General features: G+C 45.8%; 1 protein-coding gene across 2 annotated transcripts in view; it reads left to right on the top strand.

Annotated features, from left to right (window-relative positions):
- The window catches only part of CDH1 (cadherin 1), a 189,061-nt gene that overhangs the window by 124,507 nt on the left and 37,302 nt on the right, over nt 1–27,252 (top strand). For both annotated transcript variants that reach the window (XM_086945773.1, XM_086945774.1), the window contains exons 10-13: nt 6,199–6,446; nt 13,216–13,361; nt 21,479–21,703; nt 23,205–23,423. In XM_086945773.1, the coding sequence (XP_086801899.1) occupies nt 6,199–6,446; nt 13,216–13,361; nt 21,479–21,703; nt 23,205–23,423 (838 nt within the window). The remainder of the gene's footprint in view (nt 1–6,198; nt 6,447–13,215; nt 13,362–21,478; nt 21,704–23,204; nt 23,424–27,252) is intronic.

The following is a 27,252-nucleotide window of genomic DNA, read 5'->3' as shown; positions in this document are numbered from 1 at the left end:
CACAATCTCAGTACAAACATTTGCCTGGTTCCTTCTGGCACAGGAACAGCGATGGGCTTTGTTTCCTGGCACATATTGTAAAACGTATTTTATTTACCTTAGCACACTTTACTTTATCAAACTGTTTGGACTTGGGGGAACTGTGTAGGAGGTAAGCACCGCATCCCCTGTGGCATAAATATTATCCTGGTTTGCAGCCTACTTTTCATGCTGGTAAAGTTGGAGACACACATTTTCATAAAGTTCGTTTTTGGCGCATCTAAAAATCAAATCTGGAACCTCCCATAATCCTAAACAAAAAGCCAGCTTTTACCCATAATCAATAAAACCGTACATCTCTGCAATATTACACTTGTGGATATACTGCACTGCACAACTGTGGTTGGGATGTTTGACCTGTCAGTAAAACAGTTTCTCCTCTTCTGTATTGTGAATATTCTGGCATTAAATGAACTTCAGTAGGGTCTCTACCAGGGCACCACTCGTTAATTAGCCCCAAAGCTTTGTGGGTTCTCTCTATATAACTACTACACAAGGCTATTCTCATGTAAGATATGTCCAATGTGCGCGCCTCCTATGCTGACCTAGCGTCGAAATCTGACTCTATTGCCTAACTCTTTTCCAATGCAAGTCACCATGCCAGGGCCAGTCACTGCTTCTTTAAGCGCAGAGTCAATTACTATCGTGGCCCCCTGTGACATGGATTTCATTGGTGAATGAAGACTCTAATAACAAGATCTACTGGAAAGGAGGCTGTTCAGAAGCAGCCAACACAGCATTACGTCGCCTCATTTTACTTTCTTCTGTTTCTTCCTCCTGTCCCTCTTCCCACATTTACTCTTCTAGAAGCCCTCTGTTCTCTGAAATAGCAATTGTTGCAACACTAAAAGCGGCCGTCATGGCATACGAAGTACTAAACAATATTGCGCTAGCAACTCTTCTGTTTGTCTACTTCAAGTAGTACAAAAATGAACTAAGAAATCCCAACAATTTATTGTTGTCATTGGTACTATTCTGAATAAACATGGTTTTGTTCCAAACTTTTGTGATGAGTAACAAAAGTTCCATTATATTCTGCGACTATATTACCCTGTGGTTTAAGTACGTGTACACAACTACCCATTTAAGCACACTTTTAAAGCATGTAAATAAAAAAGGGTTCAACGTAACTGAGAATCACAGTCTTTAAAAACAAATGATTTTATAAAACTACCACCAAAAGCCATTTGGTTTCTTTAGCACTCTTATGAAATTCGGATCTCTATCCTATCACACCGCCATGTCTCTCCCAAAATTAACTCCTTCAACACTGTTCCTTAATCCTCTCTCGCCTTGCATTTCAAGGCAAAAAAGATGGGGAACTCTGTGCTGCACATGTCCAGTAAATTGAAAAATGTCACCATTTATTCAGCGATACCTGGATTTTGATGAATTTTGCTGTGGACACTCGGACTCAAGCTAGACCCGGACTCCTCTCCGTACCTGAGGAATAGGTCCCCTTTCTAAGGTCTGTGAAAGCTGTGGGAAAGCGCTGCTGTCTCTAAGATCAGCATACCCTGGAGGACAGCCCTGCTTGCTGGGATTAGAGCCAGTACTTTTGAGTTCAGTGACCTTGGGCTGAACACCACATATGGAAACGGAGAACCCTGTGTTTAATTGTGAATGGTATAAGAAGCAGCACCGTTCCTACACCTAGAGCACACTGTGAACTGCAACTACTCAAAGAAATATGAACAATTATGCAAAAGCATAAACTAAAGATGCAAAGACTGTCACAGATCCTGCAATGGAAGACGGACTGCAACGCACCCCTTTAGGACTACTCGTGGCCCTAACAGGCTGTAAATTACCATTACCATGCGATCCAAATATGTTTATTTCTTCCACATCAATAGATGTGGGCAAAATTAAAGAGTTAAACGCAATTCTCTGTTTCCAGGGGCTCTACGTTCCCAGCCTTGCGCTTTCACTAGTAACCTGCTGCATTCTGGTACTTGCAATCTTACTTCTCTCAGATGGGCCAGTTCCACTAAAGTGTTGTGTGTGAGACTGAGAATTGGTTGTGAAAGGCAAGCCCAAGACCAATCCGACAACAAAAATTCAACAAAGTGACAACCAACCTCTAGGTCTTCAGGGATACTGTTTGCAGTTCAGGACTTTTGTGTGATAGCGAAATGCATTCTGGGTGTTGTAGTCTTGTTTTGCTTCTATTTAACCACTAGATGCACACCTGAAATCCTCACACCTTACCAACCAGCTCCAAACATACATGTAAGTTACGGACCTATGTCTCTGCAGCAGGTGCATCGACCCATGCATCAGATGCATCGACAGATGCAGCTAGAATAAGTGACCTACAAGTGGTACTTTCAAACCACATCAATTCACCAGATTGGTTCTGACTGAAAATAAGATTAGAAGAGCCACATGTGTCCCTAAAATTATACAGATTTACCAGATAGCTCTTAAAATGTGCACTCAAACCCTGAAAAGAAACCAAACCATGTTCACATAAAACATCGGACGTTGCAGTAAAACGCAGGTAGAGCAGCTCGGCGGGTGGAAGGGTTCACTGTGGGTACTTTGGGCACAACTTGTGAATTAGCGGCCTGCTCTCCCGATTTTATTTTCAATTTATCTTGAATACATCCCCACGTGAAACTATCATACAGTTCTCACACAGGGGTCTTCCAGGAGAAGTAAGTAAATGAAAGGGGGCGTTCTAGTATTGTCATATATTCTGTGAGAGCCATGGATCACGCAGGGCTGCTGCAGGCTACCTCTCCGATGTGGAATAAAAGTCCAAACATGCCCACGGGCCAGAGTTAGCTTAAGGCCTGTGACCTGCCCCACTTTCCCCTTCTTTATTTTTGTATATTGACTGAGCCTCGCCGTTTAGCTGCCGGTCAGGGAGGAATCCACACAATGCTGGGTTTTCCTTTGAAAAAACTATAGGAAAAACAAACCACGTTTAAGTCTTAGGATAATTTGTGACACATTAAGGGCTTAATAATTGAGTTAAATCACCTCTCCTACAACGGAATCCACATACTTTGTGGCCAGTGATTGTTTGATATTTGGGCTAAAACTAGTGCATCATTCGCTGAGGTGTTTGTCACCCTTGAAGCCTGGAGCCGAGCACAGGAGTTAGAGGGGGATTTAGCACAGAGACAAGCTTCTGTGGATTTGGGATTATAAGGGTTTTCGAGATTTGACAGCCCACTATGAAGCAGACTTTACACACCCATTAATTGTAAAAGGAGGGTCCCCACGCTGCCAATGCGAAATCAAGTCTATTACTGTTTCCAACATGCAACTGCTGAGAAGTTGATCTGCTGAAAAAAGTTGACCAGCTACAAATGGTTTGGGCTGGTTTTAGTTGCTGAAATGTAGGATTCGGATAGTTACTAAAAATGTATACGGAAAAACATTGTAGAATCCATATGCGTCTTAGAACTGCTTATTGCTGACTTTTGGTTTCAAATGATGTGTTTTAAACCCCAGACCTTCCCGTGCGTGCTGCTCTATTATATATTCCAATGCTAAGCATTCCTACAAGTGAAAGGGGGATATGTATGCTCGTATTTTAAGAAAGGAGCCCGGATGCTGCAGGGAGTCCACGAGCCAGGCTCAGTCCACAGAAGCAGGTTATAAGTTAGTAGCCTCTAGCCGCCGCACTCCCTTTCACGTGCGTGCGCTCCTGTGTGTACCTCCTGTGTGAATTCAAAATTGGGTCACAGGCCAGATTTGCTCAGGAGTCTACACTCGGTGGAGTAGATATTTGTTTTACTTCTTATGGGTGCTCCCAGAGCTAGAACCCTCCTGGTTTTCTCATTGAATGCGACCAAGCGCGCCCAATTCTGCTTACATCCCATTATCCAAAAGCAGGACAGATGTGTGTTTTCCACCCTGTAAAAAAACACTGGCCCAACCAAACCCCCTCTAAGGCAGAGGACATCAAAGCTGAGATCCGAATATTTATAGAACATAGCACGCAGCCCCCTTAATCCCACAACGCGATTCTGCCAAAATGCATACGTTCATTCTGTATTAGTTTATTTACATGTCTTGCCGAGCAAATACCAGTCACCTGAGTTTAATTAAATTTAAATAAAACTTACCTTCTCCAGGCCGCCTCAGTTCCTGGCCGGGCCCTGATTCACGCTTTTTCTGCTGCTCCAGTCCTTAACAGGAAGCAGCCACCCACAGGCAGGCTCCCTCCCCTCCGCCAGTCACAACGCTGCAATGGCAGCGTTGTGATTGGTGCGGTGCAGGCGCACAGCGCCCCAGCCGGGCGCCTAATTTGAGGCCCCTTTCTCTATGTAGGCTGTATGCAGCCTACATAGAGAAAAGGGAGAGTGCGCATGACTTCTTTGGTCGGTCAGGGCCCACACAGTTGGCAAGCCACTCTCCCCCTGCCCTCAAGCAGGACCATCCACCCGCCTGCCCACAACCGGGCACTTCTGCTTTCTCGCAGTGCGTGAAGCAGAAAAATAAAAAGGTAGTTTTATCATTTTGTGTTGCTGCTTCTCGCACTGCGAGAAAGCAGTGCGACCACGCCCCCACACCCTTATGGAGGAGCCGCTCCTGTCCACAACTGATGACAAAATGTCACCAACTGGATGAAGAACTGCCCTGAAGCTCAACATGGACAAGACAGAGGTACTGATTGGACACATCCTTGTAGCCCTCTGAGCTCAGTCATGCTCCTATCCCCACTGACCATGCTAGGAACCTAGGCATCATTGTGGACAACAAGCTAACATGACTCAGGTTAACTCCATCTCCTCCTCCTGCTTCTTCATCCTTCGCATGCTTCGTAAGATATTCAAATCTCTACCCAAAGCTCAAGACGCACCATTACCCAGGGCCTCCTCTCCAGCCGACTGGACTACAGCAAAGCTCTCTACGCAGGCATCGCAGTTCATCTCTTCCGATGACTGAAACCATACAGAATAACACAGCCAGACTGGTCCTGCATTTCTTTAGATTAACCTACATCACCCCCTACCTCAGGGAACTCCACTGGCTCCCTGTACAGAAAAGTTGCCAGTTCAAGCTCCTGACCCATGAATTTCAAGGCTCGCAAACCTGTGGGCCCGCCTTATTGAACCACCAGCTAAACTCTTCGCTCCGCATCCCTTTCTTTAACCCTCACGCACTGCATCCGACATTGCAGATACAGAGGTCGCCCTTTCTCCTACCTAGCGGCGAAGACCTGGATTGAACTACCCTTTCATCTACGGCCCTTCCAGTCTCTTCCAGAATTCCAAAAGTCCCTGAAGGCCTGGCTGTTTGGCTAGTCAACTGGACTCTGCCGAAGCCTGGATACACTCACTGGTCACAAGTAGCACTCTACAAATCTACTTATTGATTTATTGAGGGAACTATTTAGCATTCAAGGCCGATACATGATTTGTCCACCTTATAAAAGTAGTGCTTGATCAGAGTTATTTGATCACCTCAACTTGAAGTGTCTTGGCCTTACTTTGCAGCCGTCCCTCTTGATCATGAATATTTAGGCAACACAATGTTGCAAAAGTAATAGAGTCTTCCATTGCTAAAAGGTCTCTGGCACTGAAATCGAACTACACAACCCCAAAAATTCACAATGCATTAGTGAGGTATTTTATGTTGAATGTTAACAAGGCCACCGATGCTGCACACCCAACTAAATTCCTATTGGAGCACTACAGCTCCAATATATCCGTTATCTTGCTTGTTCTGAGATTTCATATGCTCAATTGGCCACTTAACAGTCAGCAAAACACTTTCCTTGGAACTTGCCTTTTTTAAGGATATATTACAAAGTACATTTGTTCAGTTGCACTTGCTTTCCAATATTGTGAATGAGATCCACAACTAAGTAATTTTGTTTCCAATGACCACCACCTACAGCACTCCCAAAGTCTTTTTGAGCCTTGATTTTTTTTAATTCCTGTTGTACTAAGTTTGTATTTTTCTGTGTTAATACTCATTGTATTTTCCATGCATGTTATGTTCATAATCCTGGAGCGTTTAGATTCTTATCTTGTCTGCACTCTGCTCCTCCACTTGCTTGAATCTGGGAACTGAGGAACTAAGGGCATCCAATAGATCCTCTCCCAGCTTTTGTGTTTTTAAATCCTCAATTTCTCCTTTTAACATGTGACATATATGTGAAGGTACTACTTTAAGAGTTGACTTTGTTTTTTGCAGAGCTTGGATTTTGAGGCAAAAAAGCAGTATATTCTTTCAATCACTGTGGTGAACCAAGTTCCATTTGCCATTCCTACCCTGGCCACCTCTACAGCCACAGTGACAGTAAACGTCAAAGATGAAAATGAAGCCCCGATATTCATCCCACCAACAAAGGAAGAGCAAGTCCGAGAGGATTTGCTCGCGGGGCAGAAAATTACCACATACACAGCCAAGGACCCTGATACGCAGCAGAACCAGATAATCACGTAAGTTAGGTTTTGTGGACACAAAGCTCTTAGTAAATCACACACCACCTATGCATGGACCTTGTCAGTGTCTTGGACATTGTTTACATAGTAAATTTAAAGACCACCAGATCTTCCTGTCTGCTGCTGCGTTGCCCACTGTCACGTCTGCTGAAGCTGCTTCAGGTGTTTAGAGGGCTTCTTGCAGGTGTACTTGGAGTTCTCAAGTTTCCCCGGTCTCTTTGCATTTTGCAACCCGCAATCCTGATTACATAATGAATAAAGAGTGTGAGAAGTTGGCCCGATATGCAACGTTCGCTATTCTAGCGACCGCTATGTATCGTTCCAACGACCCTTATGGTGTTTGGTTGTAAGTCAACCTATAGACCAGCTATCCTAGTAGCGTGGATACGAGCAGTCTAAGGCTAAAGACTCGAGAGGGCGTGTTAAGCCAGCTGTTTACCACACATGTACCCCTTGAACACCCAGTGAAAGGACACCACACACGTGTTATGAAAATAAACAGTATATTTATTAAGAATCACAACAGCCCTGTACTCTTTATGAGGACAGGGTACTAAGCACAAACCAAATCTCTTTAGCAAATACTTCAAGTGCACAATTTAGAAACAAGTGTCCGAGGACACGGAAAGATTACGGTCTCGGGCGGACCCGATAAGGCAAGTCGGAAGCGAGGGACTCGGGACCCTAGAGTAAGGAGGCTATGCAGGCACCGAAATGCCGAGTTACCTAGCCACGAGGGCTGCGGCTGCACAAGTCTTACAGGCGTCGGGGTCTTCGCTGACGAGCCAGGAGCCGGAAGAAAAAGAGTTGCTGGCCGGCGACCAGTGCTGAATAGTTCGTAGAGATCCAAGCCTGGATCGGAGATTGTTGGAACCTGAAAGCAGAGGGGACCAAGTTCGTACTACTAGCCAGTAGTCAGAGGGTACCAGGAAGGCACCGGTTGGCCGTCACCTCGACCAGGTGAGTGGGCGACGCTAGGCTCTGCAGTCTCACGGTCCAGGAGGCGTTGTCGGCGACCACGGCGGAGGTGCGAGCTGTCCCACGAAGGATGATGCTGTCGGCGTCGCTGGGCCCAGGATGGGGCAACAAGCCTTGGCAGTTCTCAGGGCCACGTGGTGGGCCTAAGAGGGCGTCTTGAGTGGACCAGGAGGGTCCGGGGTGCTTCTCGCAAAGATGGAAGCAAGGGCCAGTCTGGAGCAACCAGACCAGCAGTGATGATTCTCGGATGTCGTCACAGAAGGGCACAAGCCAGCGGCTAGTGACCAGACAACGTGCTGAGCAGCGAGCAGAAGGGCCCCACGCAGATCGTGGAGATGCTGGGAGACTGCACTTCGGTGCTGGAGCGGCTCAGGGTCGGGGCTTCTCGGACCCCAGAGCACTCACCAGAGAGTTACCTCGATGGTCGTGCTGGTTTTTAAGAGCGTGCAGGTTCTGATGATGGCCGGTCCCTCGAGGTCTCGTCGCACCCACGGATCACAGCTGAGCTGATGATGTGGGTAGAGGTCAGAGGTGCCAGGGAAGCCGGTTCTCGTCGAGCTGGGCCGTCGGATTCCTTGAGGAAGGACTTACAGCAAACCGCAGAGTTCTTAGTTGGTGCCCGCTGATGCAGGGTGACTACTCCTTAGTCACAAGGGAGAAATCTTGAGAAGAGTCTTGAATGTCCTTTCGTAGAAAGTAGTTCTTGAATCAAAGATGATCTAATTTGGAAGGGTCCCCGCTCCGGTCTTTATTCTAAAGAAAGGGGTGGGTACATGACTAGGTCCTGCCCTAAGGGTGGGACCAGGAAGGGGGGTAGTTACACCCCTCTCCCCTGCCGGACTTTCCCCAGGCCAGGGCTGTTGCCCCTGGAACTGGTTCTAACCGGCAGATGCGTAGTGAGCACCGGGGTGCCACTCCGCAGTCACCTTCTCGCCAAAGCCCTACCTACCCAGAATACACAAACCCTGTCTGGGACGGTGCGAACACCGCCCTCGACAGGAAACCCTTTGTCCAAGTGCTCCTCGCTGGAAGGACTCCCAGCAGCAGGAGGGCAGACTCGTGTCTGTGGTGGCAGCATCCATTTTGTGGAGCTGAGGCTTCAGTTAACTTTAACCGGGGTTCACAGTTGTTACGTACATGTCGTGTCCCTCTAGAAGGGTGGAATGCTAACCTCGTCGCCAGCATTGGTGAGAGGGCAGCACCCCGATTCGTATGACACCTTACTCGACATGCCTGGATAACGCGACACCGGAGTTACCGATATGGTACGCGTTATCATGGAACAGCTATTGGGTCTTGATTCCGCAAGCTGCAACCGGGCTCGGCTCGGGCCTGAACCTAGCTCACACGAGCCCACGCACTCTGCCTTCAGAATCGTTAAGGCCTGCCATAGGAGTGACTGATAGGAACTCGGGTGTCCATTGTATGGTTAGATATAGAGCTACTATACCTAAAGCGAAGGGTGGTTACACGTCTTCGCCCCAGCTGTCGTGCAGCCAGTTGTGTCAAATTTAGGAGGCCAGCCAGGGGTGGCATAATACATGCTGCAGTCCCTGGCAGCCCTGGGTACACCTATGCCCTGAGTTACAGGGTCTGATAAGGTGGCCCAGTACCAATTGGAAATGTACCTGGGGTACATGGAATCCATTTTAAAGAGAGAGCAGTAGGCCTGGGGTCCTGATTGGCAGGATCCCAGGTCGACTATGTCCAAAACCAGCTAAAACACAGGGCAAAAAGTTGGGGGCAACCATAGTCAGGATGTACCTTCCTACAAAGAGGACCACAAGTCCTAGATTGCAAAGGAAACTAAACTGGCTGACCTACTCGGGGGTGGGGGGGTATTGGGAAAACATGTGCTCTGGTGTACTTTACCTGTATGCAGTCACCAAAGGACTCCGTAGGGTTAATCACTGCAGCCCTTCGTTCCCCACTTTGCTGTAGTCCATGGTGAAGACCTAATTTTCATCCTTACGAGAGCCTAAAGTGGTGGAGACATAAGAGCAAGTAGGAATGCAGATTTATCATTACTTTATCAGAGGAGCTTCACATGGGTACCTGTGTCAAATGATTAATTTCAATTAGTTTGTCTTTAGTTTTCAGGTGCCTTTAGAGGTTCTCCATCTGGTGTTGCTCAAAGTTTCACCTGGGAATGAAATATGAAAGGGCTTCCCTGCAAGATGCTAGGACTTGCCAAACTTAGTAGGCAATGTGGGTTTATCACCTAGTGGGGCAGCCAGCATAGATGCAACCACATGAAAGCAAAAATGTTCTTCATTAGGCTGTGTCTAGGAGGGTGACACAAAATATCACTTTATCTAAGGTTCGAGAAATCCTTGCACCTGCCTTTGGGTTACCATAGCAGATGAGTCTTCTAGAGGAATGCTGTCCTGACAGTTCAGTAGCGAAAATCGTTAAGTGAAGTTATGCAGAAACATGACTTTTACCATCGAGGCAACACTAGCAATAGAACTGGGATCTTCCTGGGATACAACCTCCACACTCGAGCTGTTTCTAGGGGTGAGCATACAATGTGTAGTACCATCATGATAAACCTTCCAATGTACTTTATTTCTGCAAATTAATTCCACCCAGACAGTACTGTTTCACATTTTCAGCCCATACGCACATATTTTTCTGAAAAACGTGTTTTAATCTGTACCAAAAATATGCTTTTAAAATGTAAATCCTAGCATGGTGGAGAGAAGTGGAAAAGTCGGAATTATAGGTGTGTGGGTAAAATCTTTGGCCAGAAACTAGGCAGAGGTTAGTATATGGCAAGTTTGTAGTTCCATGCCTCTCCCAAGAGATCCGTTCAAAACAGCTTTTGCTAGTCATTCAGTACTACTGGGTTTTGAAAAGGAATATCTAGTCTGATAAAAGAAAGCAACCTACTGAAATGTTACGGTTGCCACATGCACATGTATCTCTAAATAGAAATGTTCTACAGAGGGTCCATAACACAACTCGACCTATGTCTGACATTCAATGTGATCAGTGAGAAAAGGATCAACAAAAACTTTTGCTTTTTTGTAAGCGTTTTTGATGCTTGGCATTTCTTCTGTTTATTTTATTTGTTTTTGTTAACTGCCTTTAACCTCTGAAACAGGAAGTGACGAACTTCAAACAGGAAGTGACATCACAGGAGGACAGGAAAGGCATAGTTCTCATCATTGTATCCGCAAAAGGTGCAGAAAGAGTTGCTTCTTGTATTTTTAGTTTACATAGCTAGTAACCCTGCTATCTAACTACTTGGAGGTCCTAGCTACTCATCACCTCACCAACTTTCATAGATGTACTCCTCTTGAACCCTTAGACGTATGGATTTCCTCCTCCATGCCCCCAACTGAGCTGTTTATAGACCCAGTATCACTACAGCCAATAGTAATGGAAACTCTGATAAATGATTAACTGGTACTACTACAGATACTAGTAGTACAACTACTTGTCTCCCAGCTCTTAGAACAGCAGCTGATAGTATTAACTTGTGTGATTTCTTGATCTGTACCCAAAGTGTGCTTCAACTATTGAACTGCATAATTCCAGTGCCAACACTATTTATTACTTTAATTCTATCACACTTGGGCAATGACTCCTATGCTCCTGGTTGCATTGCACTAAAATAATAGTGAAGAATGCGGATTGATTTGAATTAACTGCAACAGAAATGTCTAGATTGCTAGTCAATCTTTTTGTGATACCTTATCCAACTATTTTTGGGAAAAAGTGGAAACAGTTTTTAATAATTTCTCCACTTCTAAGTCTTCTATCTTATCAGACAACGTCTCTGGTTCGTCCTTAGAATCAACCAATATTTTGAGTGAATTTACTGCTCCATCCACAGAGGATATGCCTATTTTATTGAGAATGTCCACTTCTGGTTCTCCATACAACGCTCGCCCTCCCAATGTAGCCAGACTTGCTGCAGAGGTGTGTGCGACCAAGCTACCTTTAAACTACCAAGCTATGCTAAAAATGTGTATCTTTCCCACCATCTGAAAGAAAGCAGCACTGCTTCCTCTACTTAAAAAAAAGCCTGGGAAGACCAGAAATATGCCAATAACATTCGCTCGATCTCCTGCCTGCCTTTATCAGCAAAAATAGCTGGAAAAGTTATTAACATTCAGTTTATGGCTTTTATTTAAACTAATAAGCTTTTGGACACCATCCAATTGAGCTGTGGAAGTGGTCATAGTGCCAAGACGCCACTGATCAAGGCAACCAAAGAGATCATATGGGATCAGAGAAAAGGGGCAGCCCTTATCCTGCTTGATCTCTTGGAAGCTTTTGATGCTGTCAGTCACAAGATGCTGCTAAGCTGGCTGGCTAATTGTGGGATCTTGGGCTCGTCCTGGGATCTGTTAAAATCCTGCTGGATCGCAAGCAAATAGTTAAACTGGAGAACTATTCTTCACGTCCTTTCTCTCTTCCTTGCAGGGTCCCCCAAGGGTCCTTGTTGAGCCCTATTCTTTTTAATATTTGTCTCATCTCTTGCTAATCTGATAAGTTTTGGATTCTATCTTGTCTTATGCATTGGGAATGATGAGATGGATAGTGGGGGTCAGATTCCACAACTGCATGCTGGCTGTCCATCATTGGATGAACTCCAACTGCCTTAAACGTAATGCAGGAAAAACAGAAGGCCTACTTTTTGGAGCCCAATCATCTTTTTTGGACTCAATCTGCTTGGCCGGCTATTATGGGTTCTATCCCAACACCGCTGGATAAGGCTCTTAATCTGGGGTGATTATGGATGAGAAACTGAATTTCGCTGATCGGGTGAATACGCTCCCTGCATCCGCCTTCTGCACCCTCAGTACAATCAAAAAGATTCTGCCTCTAATTCCTTCCTGATAAACTTCCCCAAAAAAATTCTCTTCCCTGATCCTGTCAACATAAGGCTATTGCAATAGCTTATTTCTCATTACCCATAAATACTGTATCAACAAACAAGTCCTGCAAAACACTGCAGCTAGACTTGTTAAAAATTCCCAAATTTTGCTCAGTATCTCGGGATATGAAAAATCTGCACTGGCTTCCCATCAAACAAAGAGGCACTTTCTCTAGCCTATAAGGCTCTTTATGATCCTAGCCCTGTTTTCTTTTTCAAATGGTATCTCCTCAACAGAAATCTACACTCTGCCAATGCTAAATTAGCTGTACTATCCAAACGAGTCCAGTGGGGTGGCAAGAGCTTCGTGCTGGAATTCATCAAAACGGCACTGAGTCTGCGTGCTTTCAGAAAAGTCTTTAAGGCATGGCTGCTTAGGTCTTGGTAATTATGTGGTTTCTCTGCTCTGCTCTTTCTGCTGGAACCGAATAGCACCTAGACACCTCCAGGTGCTAGTGCGCTCCTCAAATCCTGCTAACATAACATAAATGTGAATGGTTAATATGCACGCACAATTCATATTGTCACCAGAACAAACATAAAGCAAATCTATCATTTAATTCAGTGGTAGTTGGAAACCTAATTTTACCACGAGCTCTAGAAAGATCATAGGAAATTGTACTTCCTTGGCAGGCAAACTTCAGGTGGGTCATGCACATTTCGAATTGATTACTTTCTACCATGCCTGAAGAAAGATAGTGGTGATGCACCTCAAAAGCACTCACTTAGGACATTCCGGCTTACTTTCAAGGGGTGTGGCATTTTTTTGAGCTCGAGAAACATCTTGGCAACTGAGGAGGAATCCGCTTCTTCAAGCCACGGTGGGAGAGATTTTCTATCCAGGGTTTTGATTTGCTTCGGCATAGAACCTTTTCATACTTATCCCATTTGTTTCTGCAGGTACGACATAGACAGCGACCCCGCAGGATGGCTCACCATTAACCCTAACACTGGCATCATAACTGGGAATGGCAACTTGGACCGAGAGGCAAAGACATTTTTGACTAATGACGTTTACAAAGCCTTAATCTTGGCAACCGACAATGGTAAGCACACCTTCCAGTACTGGTTATGGTAAACAGAGGCACCTGGGCATCTGTGTTAATGGCATTGTCCTCATGTTGGTGGTGCACCTTAAACCTGCATCATTGGCAGTGCATTCAGTTTTCAGCTCTCCTGGATACTTGTTTTTGGTGCCTTAGTTCTGACCACAGGATGCCCACGTTCACAAATAAATGTTAGGTCTGTACAAGGCTCTTGGGCACTGGCTCCCCTGGTCCTCGTCATGGCACATGTCAGACCTTGCATTTTGCCTACGAAACAGCTGCAAAATTTCACAGGGTTTGGTGTTAATGTTTCTTAAACTAGTCATTCCTTGTAATTCTGGTTTCTAGGCACCTGTATCATTCACTGGTTAGTCTGGTCTCTCTGCATCTTCCTATCAATCAATCAGGGGTTTATAAAGCGCCCTACTCACCTGAGAGGGTCTCAAGGGTGCGGGAGGGGTGTAGCTCTGGGTCAGTCAAAGAGCCAGGTCTTGAGGCTCTTCCTGAAGGTGTGCAGAGAGCGGGAGTGTCTGATGTTGACTGGGAGCTAGTTCCAGGTCTTTGCTGTGATGTAGAAGGAGGCCCTTCCGCCTGCTCGGGTTCTGTGGATGCGTGGGGTTTCTGCCAGGGTGAGGTTGGCGTAGCGGAGGTTCTTTATGGGCATGTGGAAGGAGACTGTAAGGCATTTGAGTCTGTTGTTGTGGAGTGATTTGTAGGCGTGGGTGAGTAGCTTAAAGGTTACTCTTCTCGAAGGGGAGCCAGTGGAGGTCTTGTAGGTGCGGGGTCATGTGTTTGTGTCATGGGGTTCCAAGGACGAGTCTGGCTGCGATGTTCTGGATGGTTTGGAGCTTGTGTAGCAGGGTTTTGTTGATTCCGGTGTAGAGGGCGTTACCATAGACCAGTCTGCTGGTTACGAGTGCGTGGGTGACGGTCTTTCTGCATTCGTGGGGGGATCCACTTGAAGGTCTTGCGGAGGGAGTTGAAACAGGTCGAGGCGACAGCGTTGATCTGGCGGGTCATGGTGAGGGAGGAATCTAGTTTGATGCAGTTGTTCCGGGCATGCTCCATCGGGGTGGGTGGGTTTCCGAGGGCAGGGGGGCACCAGGTTGTCCTTTGCTGTCACACAGGTTTAGTTCAACCTAGTCACCTGTACTATTCACACCTTGGGCCATGGTCGCAGGCTACCATTTACAACTTATTCTTGGACTCCGAGCTTCTACCTTTCACATCTCAGTCCAATCTCTGAACCCTTGAACTGTTCACACATTGGTCCTAGTGTCTTCGCACCAGTGCCATGTATAACTTAGCCGTAGTCAATAAGCACCTATAAGCTTCACACTGTCATCTGTACTATTCAAACCTATCCCATGGTCTCAGGGCACCCAATTAATGAAACCGTACCCATAAAACCTTAGTCTTGTATAGGCAGCTGTGCTTTTCACAACTTCATTCTGATTTCTGGGTGCATATACTCTGAATCCAGCCACCCGCATCAATTGCGTCTTAGCCCTGGACAATGGATATTTGTGCCAATCATGTTATCCTAGTTATTTCTATGCACCCATAGCCTCCCCATTTAGCCCTGATCCCTACACACCTGTCATTTCACACCTTAGGCCTGTTTTCTGGCCAGATGTGCCCCCCACATTGTAATCTGGTCTATAGGTACTATGACTATTGCACATACCCTATGCATAAGTGCCAAAGTGTGCCTTGCCCCAGTGCTTAGTCTGTTCCAGTGCTGCAGGTGTTCAATACAGCACTTAATTCTTAACATGGGCACATTTTTATGACAGTCCAACACATGGTGGTGCTGTCTGCCTATTTCCAGCAGAGCACGTCGGTCTAGAAATGCAATTTATACGAAACAAAAAAAAATATTTGTGCGTCCTTATGTAATTGGTGCTGGCGTTTTGCAGCACTGTCGGGGGCAGCGAGTGGTGCAAATGATTTCCTTATCGATACCTGGGGCCCTGGCATTTATTTATCTTGAACTTGAGCACTGTTGTCCACCCACCAGTAACTGATTTGCAGCATGACTGCATGTGCAATAAAGTAGTGTAAATTGATTGACATGTTTTTTCAAAGTTGTTGACAGTCGGTGACTTAAATACAGTAGCACTCTCATATTTACCATTGTTGGCAAGCAGACCCACGCACACTTCCATAAATCCTGCTTCTAAACCCCATAAATCCTGCCTCTAAACCCTTGAATGATGCAAAGGAGCTTATGGTGGCAACCTGTCTACTATGATGCATCGTGGTTAGGCCCCCTTTGACTTCGGATTCTCCTGGTCCTGTGTTATGCACACATGCACTCCTGGCTGCAGGTATGTAACTGTGATGATGGAATTTCTCCAAAATATAGTGTGAGTGGAGATTGTTCACGTTTGTTTGTCCTTCTGTAACAAGCAGGTGGTGTTACCACACAGCCAGTATTTAATCTGTGTAAAGAAGAAAAAAAGTGCCAGGGCCCAAGATATTCTTTAGGAGGCCACGGCAACTTGTTCCTTGTACAGGCAGAGGTGGCGCTGCCAAATACTAGTATCAATGCCACCTGCTAGCCATCATCCTCCCACAAATGTGATTGGACTGTACCTGGTGACGTAAATCCATAAGAATGGCCTAAGCAAGCTGGCATTATTATAATTTCTAATTGTATATCAAAATATTAAACACTGTGCTCTTTAAAAAAAAATAGACTGACCGTGCCATAATCCATTTTAGATACTACATTTGTCAAAAAGCAACTCTTCGGGCCAGAAGTAGATAAGTCATTGGAGAAAATGAAAAAGATAAGGAAGTGACTAAGTCAATGGGAGCCCTACTGTCTCCCTCCTAATCGTGGCTCCTTTCGTTGCTCCTTCTATCATAGGGGTATAAGACCATGTCCTCAGACAATACTGCTGACTGGTACAAATGCAACAATCAATACTCCTCCTCAAGAGGCTTCTTTGAAGGAGGGTACAGAGGTAACAGCAAAGGTAGGGGCAAAGGTTCCCTAGTACGTAGTTTCCCCCCCCCCTCCCCTAACCAGCAGTGACTTGCCTACCCTTCCCCTGATCATTTAATACCTGTTGGGGGACGTCTTTTACAATTCCTCCCCATTTGGCAGTCCATAACTACAGACAAATGGGTGTTAATTATCCAACATGGTTGTCTGGAGCTTACCTCCAATCCTCCTAACATTCCACTACATTCTCACAAAATGTCACCAGAACATTTATACCTGCTCAAACAGGAAGCCCAGTCTCTCTTGCTAAAAGGAGCCATAGAGCCTGTATCATTACAATATCAAGCGTCAGGTGTGTATTCCCGGTCTTTTCTAATTCCCAAAAAGGATGGCTCCTTGAGACCTATTCTGGACGTCTAAGAACTAAACCACTACATATTTTCAGAACATTTTCACATGGTGACACTTAAGCAAGTGCTCCCACTTCTACAGCAGGGCGACTTTGTCTACTCTAGACTTAAGACACATATTTCCACATTCCAGTTTATCCCGCCCATCGCAAATATCTCAGATTCGTGATGCACTCTCTCCAACTGTCACACCTTGCACAAGCCACTTGGAAATGGGCTAAACACCACAAGTTTATCTCCTGTCAGAGCATCTTCCTGGAATAAACAATCAGATAGTAGACCTTCTCAGCAGACCAAGGCAGCAAATCCACAAGTGGGAACTTCATCCCCAGGTTCTCCTCCCCTATTTGCAGGAATGGGGATTTCCTCACATAGACCTGTTCCCCACAACTCAAAACTTAAAATGCCCAAACTTCGGCTCCAGGGTTGCACACCCGCTCTCCAAAGGCAATTCCCTATGGATGAACTGGTCCGGGATATTTGCTTACGCTTTTCCACCTCACACTCATTCCGCTGGTAGTACGGAAGCTCAGGCAACCATCCCTCACACTTATTCTCATAGCTCCCACATGAGCACGTCAACCCTGGATGACCACCATGCTGGAGCTGTCAGTAGTTCCACACCAAAAGCTGCATCTCATCTCCAGACTCCTCACTCAGAGCCATGGAGAAATCTAGCCTTCAAATCCCAAGGAACTCAACCTAGCGATCTGGCTCCTGAAGTCCTAGTTTGGTTATTTACAATTACCACCAGACTGTATGAATATCCTAAAGGAGGCTAGGAGACCTACTACTAGGGCATGTTATGCAGCAAAGTGGAAACGGTTTATCTATTGTAACAATATCAATCCTCTTGATGCTTCTGTGCAAAACATCTTTTACATTTACAGCAATCTGGATTAGCCAATACATCGATTTGTTTACATCTAGCAGCAGTAGCTGCATACTTGGAAAACAGACAACACTTATCTCTGTTCAGAGCAACAGTGATTAAGGCCTTTTTGGAAGGATTAAAAAGGGTGATTCCACCAAGAGACCCACCCGCACCAGTATGGAACTTAAACATAGTCCTTAAAAAGCTAATGGGTCCACCATTTGAACCAATGGCCAAGTGTCAACTACAATTCCTCTCATCGAAGGTTGCTTTTCTTATCACAATCACTTCACTAAGGAGAGTTGGTGAACTCTGGCCACTAACTATACAAGAGCCTTCTTTCAGCTTCACAAAGACAGAGTGGTATTCAAACCAATCTAAATTTCTTCCTAAAGTAGTCTCTGCTTTTCATATCAATCAATCAGTTGAGTTAGCTGTGTTGAATCCTCAACCTGATTCTGTAGCAGAACGATCTCTACACACACTTGATAGAGCTTTACTAGATTATGTAAGAAGAACAAAACAATTCCACAAAAAGCAGCTTTTTGTTGCTTTTTTAACACCACACAAAGGCAATCGCATATGTAAATCGGGCATTGCAAGATGGATTGTGAAATGTATCCACACATGTTATGTGAAAGCAAAAAGAACTTTGCTAATACACCCTAGAGTGCATACCACTCACAAGATAGGGTCTACTATGGCCTTCTTGGGGAATATTCCCCTAGCTGACATCTGTAAAGCAGCGACCTAGTCTACACCGCACGCATTCACCAAGCACTATTTTGTAGATGTGTTAGCGAGGCAACAAGCTAATGTAGGCCAGGCAGTTACTTAAAACACTGTTTCAAACAACTGCCACAGCTACAGGTTAGCCACCGCTTTGGTATTATAATGCTGTATAGTCTATGCAAAGCATGTGATCTACAGCTCCAGCGCATCCTGTTTAAATCCTTGGTGCTCTCGTTTAGAGCAACCCACGACCAAGGTCCTGCTTATCTGAAGAAGAGATTCGCTTTGTATGCCCCCACTCGAGCTCTCAGATCATCCACTTTGTTTAAAATGTCTCTCCCCCGCTTCAAGCGAACTAGACTAGGGGGCCAGTCTATAGCTGTTGTCGCTGCTCGTGCCTGGAACGCTCTCCCTTTTCATCTGCGCTCCACGCAATGCGTTGCTCAATTTAAGAAAAACCTGAAAACCCATTTGTTTAGGAGTGTGACCTAAGTTGATTTCCGTTTGTTTTCTTTTGCCTCCTCCCAATCGCGCCAGGATACTCTCGTAATGGAGCGCGTTACAAAATGGTTTATACATACATATACATACATACATGCCTCGAACGGATAATGTTACTTACCCGGTAAGCATCTGTTCGTGGCATGTAGAGCTGTAGATTCACATGCACCCACCAGCCTTCCCGGTCTCCTGTAGTTGTTGTGGTTTATCAGTTTACATACATACGCATGGACATCTCTACACTTGCTGACACCATTCTCGCCCTCTGTGGGAAAACAATTTAACAATGGACTCGATGCCCATGTGCACTATCACTGAAAGGAGAAGCCGCCTTACCTCGTGACTGGAAAGACTTCTTCGAAGAAAAACAACTTGCAAACATCCAGACCCATCACTAGATGGCAGAAGTATGCAAAGCATGTGAATCTACAGCTCTACATGCCAAGAACAGATGCTTACTGGGTAAGTAACATTATCCTTATTTTGGCTAGCAGCTTACATTCTTTGTATGCATTATTCCTTAGTCTTGCTCTCTGTAAGCTTATTTCAGATGGGTTTCCAGATACCTTTCTCCTTTGCACATTAACCCTGGTCTCTGGGCAGTGGAAAGCCTGTATTGTTTAGCACATTGATGTGGTCTTTGGGCACGTCCTTCCATAATGTCTAAGTTTGTTTGTGGGTGGCAATGCCACCTGCATCTTACTACTGCGCATGCGCCCTGTATACTTTGTTTCTAGTGTCCTGGTACCTGTGCCATTGGCATGTGAATAATCCTAGCACGCCACTCGATTCCTGATGCTGTTTGGAGCCTGTACATGTGTAGTCATGTAATGGAAGACAGTGTTGAAGCATGTGGTGTTCAAAGGCTACTTATTACTTGTATACCACACAGTTTGTCATTTGGGTGGGGGGGGGTCATGCTGGTTTGCAAAGTTACTATTGGTCGACAGACTTGGCAGTCTGTTGTAAAGCTGTTTCTGCCTTGCCAAAGTTTGAAACTGTTATCTAGAGGTTGAATATTAAAATCCTGTCTAAGGCACATTTGACCTGTGGAGCAATAAAATGACAGTGGTGCTTTCCGCTTTTGTTAGACCTGGCATCCTTGGTGTGGGTATTCCCTTCCATTTTCATTATGCCTCCTACGTATGTGACCTATTTTTGTGCTAGACAAGATGCTCTGAGCACTGTGCCACTGCTAATCAGTGCCACAGTGCGAGTTCTCCTTCTGATAAATATGACTTCTTATATTCCTATCTGACCCAGGGAAAATGGTAGAGATTCCGGACGAGTGTCCCTGAACTCAGGAGTTCGTAATTCATTCTTTTAGGGGGAAGGATGTTTAGACTCTGAGCTTGGAAATAGCACTTTTAGAAAGTGACTATTTCCTTACCTAAACCTTGCTGTGTGCTGCTGAAGATGTCTAGTCAGATGTCTGGGAAAAGTGACAGGGTCTGGGTCGTCTCCAGAGCCTGGTGTTAGCTGGCTGCATTTAGATGGGAGGGGTGGAGTAGTTTCTGTTGAGCGTCCTGCCTTCCACAGTGCCAGCTCCACTTCCCGCTAAACGTCTGATGACCCTGCCTCCCTCTTTCAAAGGAAAGGGGGGTCATCTGGCAGGAAACACCCACAGCAAGGACCTGGGTACTGGGGAACCCCCTGCCTGATCAAACAACTTCAAAGACCCCTTTTGCCCGATAACTAGGGGCCTTTTTGGCTATAGTTTTTAGATTGCTTTGGATTAAGAAGAGCCCTCCTGACCTAGTCGCGGCTCACATCTTTCACACTGTACCTCCTGTATGCCTCGCGTTTCACCCGAAGGGCCCTGCTGACTTAGTCGCGGCTCACACCCTACGAACCTTTCCATCTGTACGTCTTGCATCGCATCTGATGAGCCCTGCTGACTTTGTCGCGGCTCACACCCTACGAACCGTACCTCCTGTACGCATCACATTGTACCCCTACAGCCCAGCAGTATTTCAGCACGGCTCGTACGCCTCGTACCGACATCTACAGCCCAGCAGTATTTCACCACGGCTTGTACGCCTCGTACCGTCATCTACAACCCAGCAGTATTTTAGCGCGGCTCGTACGCCTCGTACCAAACATCAGGTACGCCTCTTACCAACGTCTACAGTCCAGCAGCTTCTCATCGCGGTTCCCCTGAACCGACTCGTACTATCGTATACATCGTACCAGCTGATTCCACATTACCCCCCTGTCTACTGTGAGTATCCGAGTCGCACCTGCCACTCGAAACTGAACAGAGTCTTGTTGCAACGCACTTACAAACACCTTTTTCTTTGAACTTATTGTGGATTCTTTTTTTACCGGTATTGGCCTGATGATAAAGATTATATAAAGAACGCTATATTTTCACATACAACTGGTGTGGTGCCCATTTGTAGAGTGTCGAGATTACTGTACGTGGTAATAAATGTGTTATACCTTTCTTCGAAGAGAAGTCTAATCGCTTGGCAATGCTACTAAGGGGGTAACCTTCTACCCTAACTAGAGGAGGTGGATCCCTGCTTTGTCAGAAGTAACTACCTCTGCCAACTAGAGACTGCCAAATCTAACCGCTATGATGACTCATTAAATTTGTGTACGTTGAGTGGTTTAAGAAGTTATTTTCCCTCTTCTCCTTTCTTAGGTACCCCACCAAGGTCCGGGACTGGTACTCTGCTTCTTAAAATCCTAGACGTAAACGACAACGCCCCTGAACCCGTACCCCGAGATTTCCAAATCTGCATTCAAAACCCCCTACCACAAACCTTGAAGATTGTCGACCTGGACCTGGAACCGCACACCTTTCCATACACTGCTGAGCTCAGTGTGGAGTCGAAGGAAAACTGGACAGCAGAAGTGAAGGACAAGGGTGAGTGTTGGCAGTGCTTGCTGTTCTGGATCTTTAACTGGGGGATTAATGGGAGGCTGAAATCCAGGTTTCTAAACTGAAAAAATGTAGACCAGCAATTAGCAGGCCGCTCCAATTTGTTCTCTTCAGCGTGTATATCCAAGGTGGGATAGAAGCCTCAAAGAATGATGAAGCAGCCCCAGTTCATGCTACGTTGGTGATGGGTACATAAGCCTATCCTTGTACCATCACAGCTGTAATCTTATTTAAGAGACTAAAAGATTACGGCCTTTATATTTGATGGTATTGATGTTACTTTGAAACGCTGCTGATTAGATTATAGTTCATTCTACACACATCATGGAGGAATCACCACTTTTCTATGCACCCCCAATGTTAACAGGGTTAGGGATCAGCATGGTGAGATGTTAAATTTTAGAAGTTGTAGTATTGGGCCAAAATCACTAAACCTAACCTTTCAGAAGACACGAATCTGTGCTCACATGATTTTCATCTATGACTTGTCTAGGTTTATGACAAATTCTGAGGCTTTCGAATGATGCATTTGAATATGCATGAATGTCTACACTCGTCATAGATTTCCTTGAAACTCTTGTTCCTACAAACATACCCCTGCAGATTCTCACCTAGCGCAAAAGTACATGTGGACTTTGTTAAAAAAAAAAAATCTTTTTAAAAAAAGTACCTATTCTCACCACCAGGGAGACTATATTTCCTGAGGTGAAAACAGCATAAAGCAACTACATTGAACACGTGGTGTTCTCTTTCGAGCCTTCCCTTTCACATTCAGCAAAAGCACTTGTTTTTCACTGCCATAGTCATACATGTGTTCCCTTAGTAGTAAACTACCAGCAAATGTATGTATGAATGCCCACAAAGTTTGTGGATTTCTTTCTTTTGCATTGCTGCTCACCATTTACCCGTATCATGTCACACATCTTTTACAATCCCTAACCATATACTCAGTACTGTGGGCAATCCATTAGACTAGCAGATTGTCTGCAGCATTAAATTTCATTTAAGGAGGAAAGGCTAACTCCGATTCTGTTAATTTTCATATAGGCCAAAAACATTCACACCTGATTTCGGTTTTTGAACCGCGCTTGTTAACATTGGCCAAGCAGTGAGCGAAACCGGTACTTTGTTTACTACTATACATAGTTATTTGTCCAGGATCGAGTGGCAATCTGTGTCACAAGCGGGCAGTGAATAAGAGGCATAATCCACTCATGCTCCGCTTCGACCTCTCTTGTAGGGTCTTCGGAGTAACGTTTGGCAGGTAAATGATGGTGGAAAACGAGATAATCTTCTCCGTCCATGTCCCTTTTCTGCTGCTTGTCAAGAGTTAATTAGGGTTCTTTATTAGTCAGTCCAGCTCACCTGCACTCGCTTCAAAATCACAAAGTGAACTATGGAACATCGTTTTAGCTCCAAAAAGTTGTGAGTTTCTCTCTAAAACTGTTCATCTTCGATGATCCGCTTGTCTTTGTCTGGTCCTTAGTTCTATTGATCACGCCCCTGAAGCAGCTGGAGCAGCGGACATATACCATTGCGGTGACGCTGGGGGACAACCTAGGCGAGTCCAAGCTGACTACCATCGAGGCCACTGCCTGCAATTGCAATGGGGACAGCAAGGACTGCGAGAAAAAAGCTTTTATTGCTGGAGGAATGGGGGTGCCTGCCATCCTTGGAATACTGGGTGCCATCTTGGCCTTTTTGAGTAAGTATCCCTCGTATTCCCATTATTCATTGTGATTTCAGTTGTTTGATTTAGACAATCCAAAACTGGTAGGTTTCATCTTGCATGTATAGCTGTGTCTGTTCTCACCCTTTTCTCCAACACCCACATGTAGCGGAAGCTACACACTTGCCTGCAATGCAGTTTGAGTAGACTGCCATACAAGGATGACACTGAAACATTTCCCACACACCACCCTACCCTCGCACACTCTGTCCATCCCTACATTGGAATCTAATGCATATAGTATCATCTTTCACTCCTCTTTGCTTTAAATGTAGCCTTAGCCACAGCAGCAAAACATGAGTGCAACCTCTGGTCCTCACTCAAGGCAAGCACTAACCATATAGGTCACATGATACACACGCTTAGCATTCTATACCTCTCAAGTGGTATGAAGTGCTATTTAAATGCAACTATAAATCAATATACAGAATGCAGCATATGCATTATTTGCATGCTCTTAGCATGCAGGGGTAAACAGGTACTTGCGGTAGGTTTCCGGGAGGGGGTCCCCTTCAGGGCTTAAGGTGGTAGGGGGATAAGGTCCAAAGCACCATCAGCAGTTGGAGTTTACCTGCTCTGGGGCATCCAGGTGCAGAGGTGCTGGTAGCTTTACTTGCTACTCTGTAGGAGCGGGAGGACCTAAAAACAGGTTGTCCAGGGGAACTTTAGGACACGTCTGGAAGCTCCAAATGAGGGGATCAGTTCACAAGGGTTCTGGTAAAAAGGCAGCACAGTTAATTCTCTGGAACCCGGACCACGGCGCTTGGGTGCAGAGGGCTTTGGAAGGCTGGGCTGGTTCGTCACAGGGCCCTGCGGTTGGCAGTCTCTCTGGTTGAGGGTGCAAAAATTAAGACAGCTGGGCCACTCTGGAAGTGAGTGTCTGCAGTGCTGACGTCTCTCGATGGCAGTTCGGTCTTAGTGCTGTTGGAGGCCTGACTGAACTTAAACAGGTCTTTGTTGCTGCAAGTGGTCCGTGGCCCCGGGTAGTGGTACAGTGCAGCTCTGATTGGTCCTGGTGTCTTCTCACTTGGGGAGGAGATGGATCTGTCCTTCTGAAGTACAGAGACCTCTTCCTGGGTGGCTGCTGCGTCGTACGATTGGGGAGTGGCAGTACGGTAAACCAGACTCTATTTCAGTGTCTGCGGACTACAGAGAAGTAGCTCCTCCACTCCAAAGGAGATTTCTGTCAAGGGCTTGCAGTCTACTGGGGTCTTGGTATAGGTCCAGCTATAGGACAAGTCTGTTTCCTCATGATTGATGAGACTTGTGCAGGGAGGTACGGTTTGGCGGCAAGTCAGCAGCAAGTCTTTGGTTCTAATTTTCAATGCTCTTCTTTGTCCTCCTCTTCTGGGTCCGTCGAATCTGAGTTCCTGGCATCAGGGGTGTCAACTAAATACTCAATTTAGTGGTCTGAATGGAAGTGACGGGTACTAGCCAATGGACTACTTACCTTTAGAGTAACTACACCCCGTATATGACCACTCCCTGTGGGAAGTGGGCATAACCCTGACCCAATGAGACGAAATACACCAAAACCCAATTTGGTGGAATTCTAGTTTTCGTGTGCACATCATGTAGCACACCTTAGGGGCGGAACTAGCCTGATAGTGAACATGCCTCCTGACTAGCGAATGTTCCTGCCTGTTCTGGTGCCAAATGGGCCCAGGGCATGGGGTGGCATTTCCCCTGTCTGGGGGAGTTCTGGGTCTCATATTAAATGTAGCAGTGCTCTTTGAAGTCTCCTGCCTTGATATGTAGATTTGGAGGAGGTGACAGCACTTCTGACCAGAGCAGGCATTGTTTCTGCCCTCAGAGTGTGGGCTCTCACCTGTAGGGGGGGCATGGGGTGCAGTCAGAAACTTGTCTATGGTGGCAGACTGGTCTACATCAGTAAGCCAGTACACTAGTGGTTGGTAGGTTTTCAGGGGGTACCTGTAAGGTGCCCTCTGGGTGCATGTATTAATAAATCCATCACTGGAATCGGTGTGGCTTTATTAATGAGCTGTTTGAAACCAAACATCTTAGGCTTCAGTGAAGTCATTATGTACCTGGGGAACTCTTAATCACCAGTGCCCAGTACTTGTACTCAAGGTGGCTTCCTTGCTCACTGGCAATGTCCAAGAATCTACTTGGTTACATCCACCTGCTTCAGCAGCCTCCGAATGCTGCAGAAGGTCTTCAGAGGGATCCTAGCCGACACCAGAAGAACAGCCGCTCAAGCCCTCCTCACCAGTTGACTCGTCGACGGGAATGGGTTCTACGCTGGAACCACCACCCTCTTCCTCAAGCTCCTCCAAACAATCCAGAACGCAGTAGCCAGAATCAGCCTGGACCTCCCCAGACAAGCCCACATCACCCCCTACCTCAGTAGCCGGCACTGGCTCCCCATCAACAAGAGATGTCACTTAAAGCTGCTCACGCACTCCTGCAAAGCCTGCCACAACACAGGACCAGTATACCTGAACAACCGCCTGACCAACCACTGTACACTTGCGATTTGCCGCCCTGGCCCTCGCCACTATCCCCCACATCCATCATACCCGATCCAGAGGATGCTCCTTCTCCCACCTCGAAGCCAAAGCCTGGAACGACCATCCCATTCACCTCCAAAGATCTACCTCTCTGGCAGACCTCAGGGGTAGACTTAAGACCTGGCTCTTCAAGTAGGTCCACCTCACGCAAGTCCCTGGATACCCCTCGGGGTAATTAGTGCGCTCTACGAGTCCTGACTGAGGGATAGAAGAATCAACATGGACATCACAGGGGCTTATCTGCTCCTGCAGATATGTCCTCACTTGTAATCTAATGCACCCTGCCTTAGGGCTGTAAGGCCAGCATTAGGGGTGACCTAAACAGGTGGTGTGCCATTTTGTCTCTTCACTTTTCTCTGCACCATGTCTTGCAGCTTGCAGTGGCAGTTTGCATGACTGTAGTGAGGGCTCCCTTAGGTTGTTACAATACATGCGGCAGCCCTTAGGGACCCTCTTAAGTACCCATGCCTTAGGTATCATTTACTAGGGACTTTAAGTGGTGCTAAAGGTAGGGACAATTGAGGGTACAATTATATCGTTTTCGGGAAGGATCTTGCACGGGGTACCTGGATAGCAGGAAGCCAGTGCACTTTCTGTTAAAATTGCATCCATTACGAAGCAAAAAGAGTGGTTGTCCATGTCAAAAAGGGGCACTTTTTTTACAGCATAGAAGACCTATGTCACCAATATCTCTTGCAATGTAATTTATTTGTATATGCATTTCTAGGGATCAGTATGATTAGCTGTCCATGTAATAATAACTCCGTTATTTTTCATTTATTCTTACTTCTACTGTTTCCTGTTTGATATCGTGTGAATAAAAAAAGGGAGAAAGTAGAATGAAAAAGAAACCACATTGGTGAGATTGCGACAACGTCTAGGGTGTAGGTGGGAGATGAAATCAAAACAAGACCGTCTTGACATTCGGCAAAAATTGTATTCTGCAGTGCCGAAGGTGCGGACATGACAACATTACCACAGGGTCCGAACAATGCTGGAACTTGATTGTCCCATGGCTTGTCCACGAGGGCCAGACCCATGTCAGAGTTTCAAAATAATCACTGGCTGTATAATGTATTCCCATTTAGATACCTGTGAATGTATTGTATGTGAAGATCCAGAAAGTCTGTCATGGATATCCCCTTATTGGAGTCACTATTTTGAGGAGTAGGCTCAAACAAAACATTTCAGTGATGTCTTTATAGCCTTGTAGATCAACAGACGGGTAGTATGAAAAGAAAGAAACTTGCGACAGTTATTTTTGCCATTGCTTT

This window comes from Lissotriton vulgaris, chromosome 12 (genome assembly GCF_964263255.1).
Source record: "Lissotriton vulgaris chromosome 12, aLisVul1.2, whole genome shotgun sequence".
NCBI lineage: Eukaryota > Metazoa > Chordata > Amphibia > Caudata > Salamandridae > Lissotriton > Lissotriton vulgaris.
This window is presented reverse-complemented; position numbering and strand designations above follow the sequence as displayed.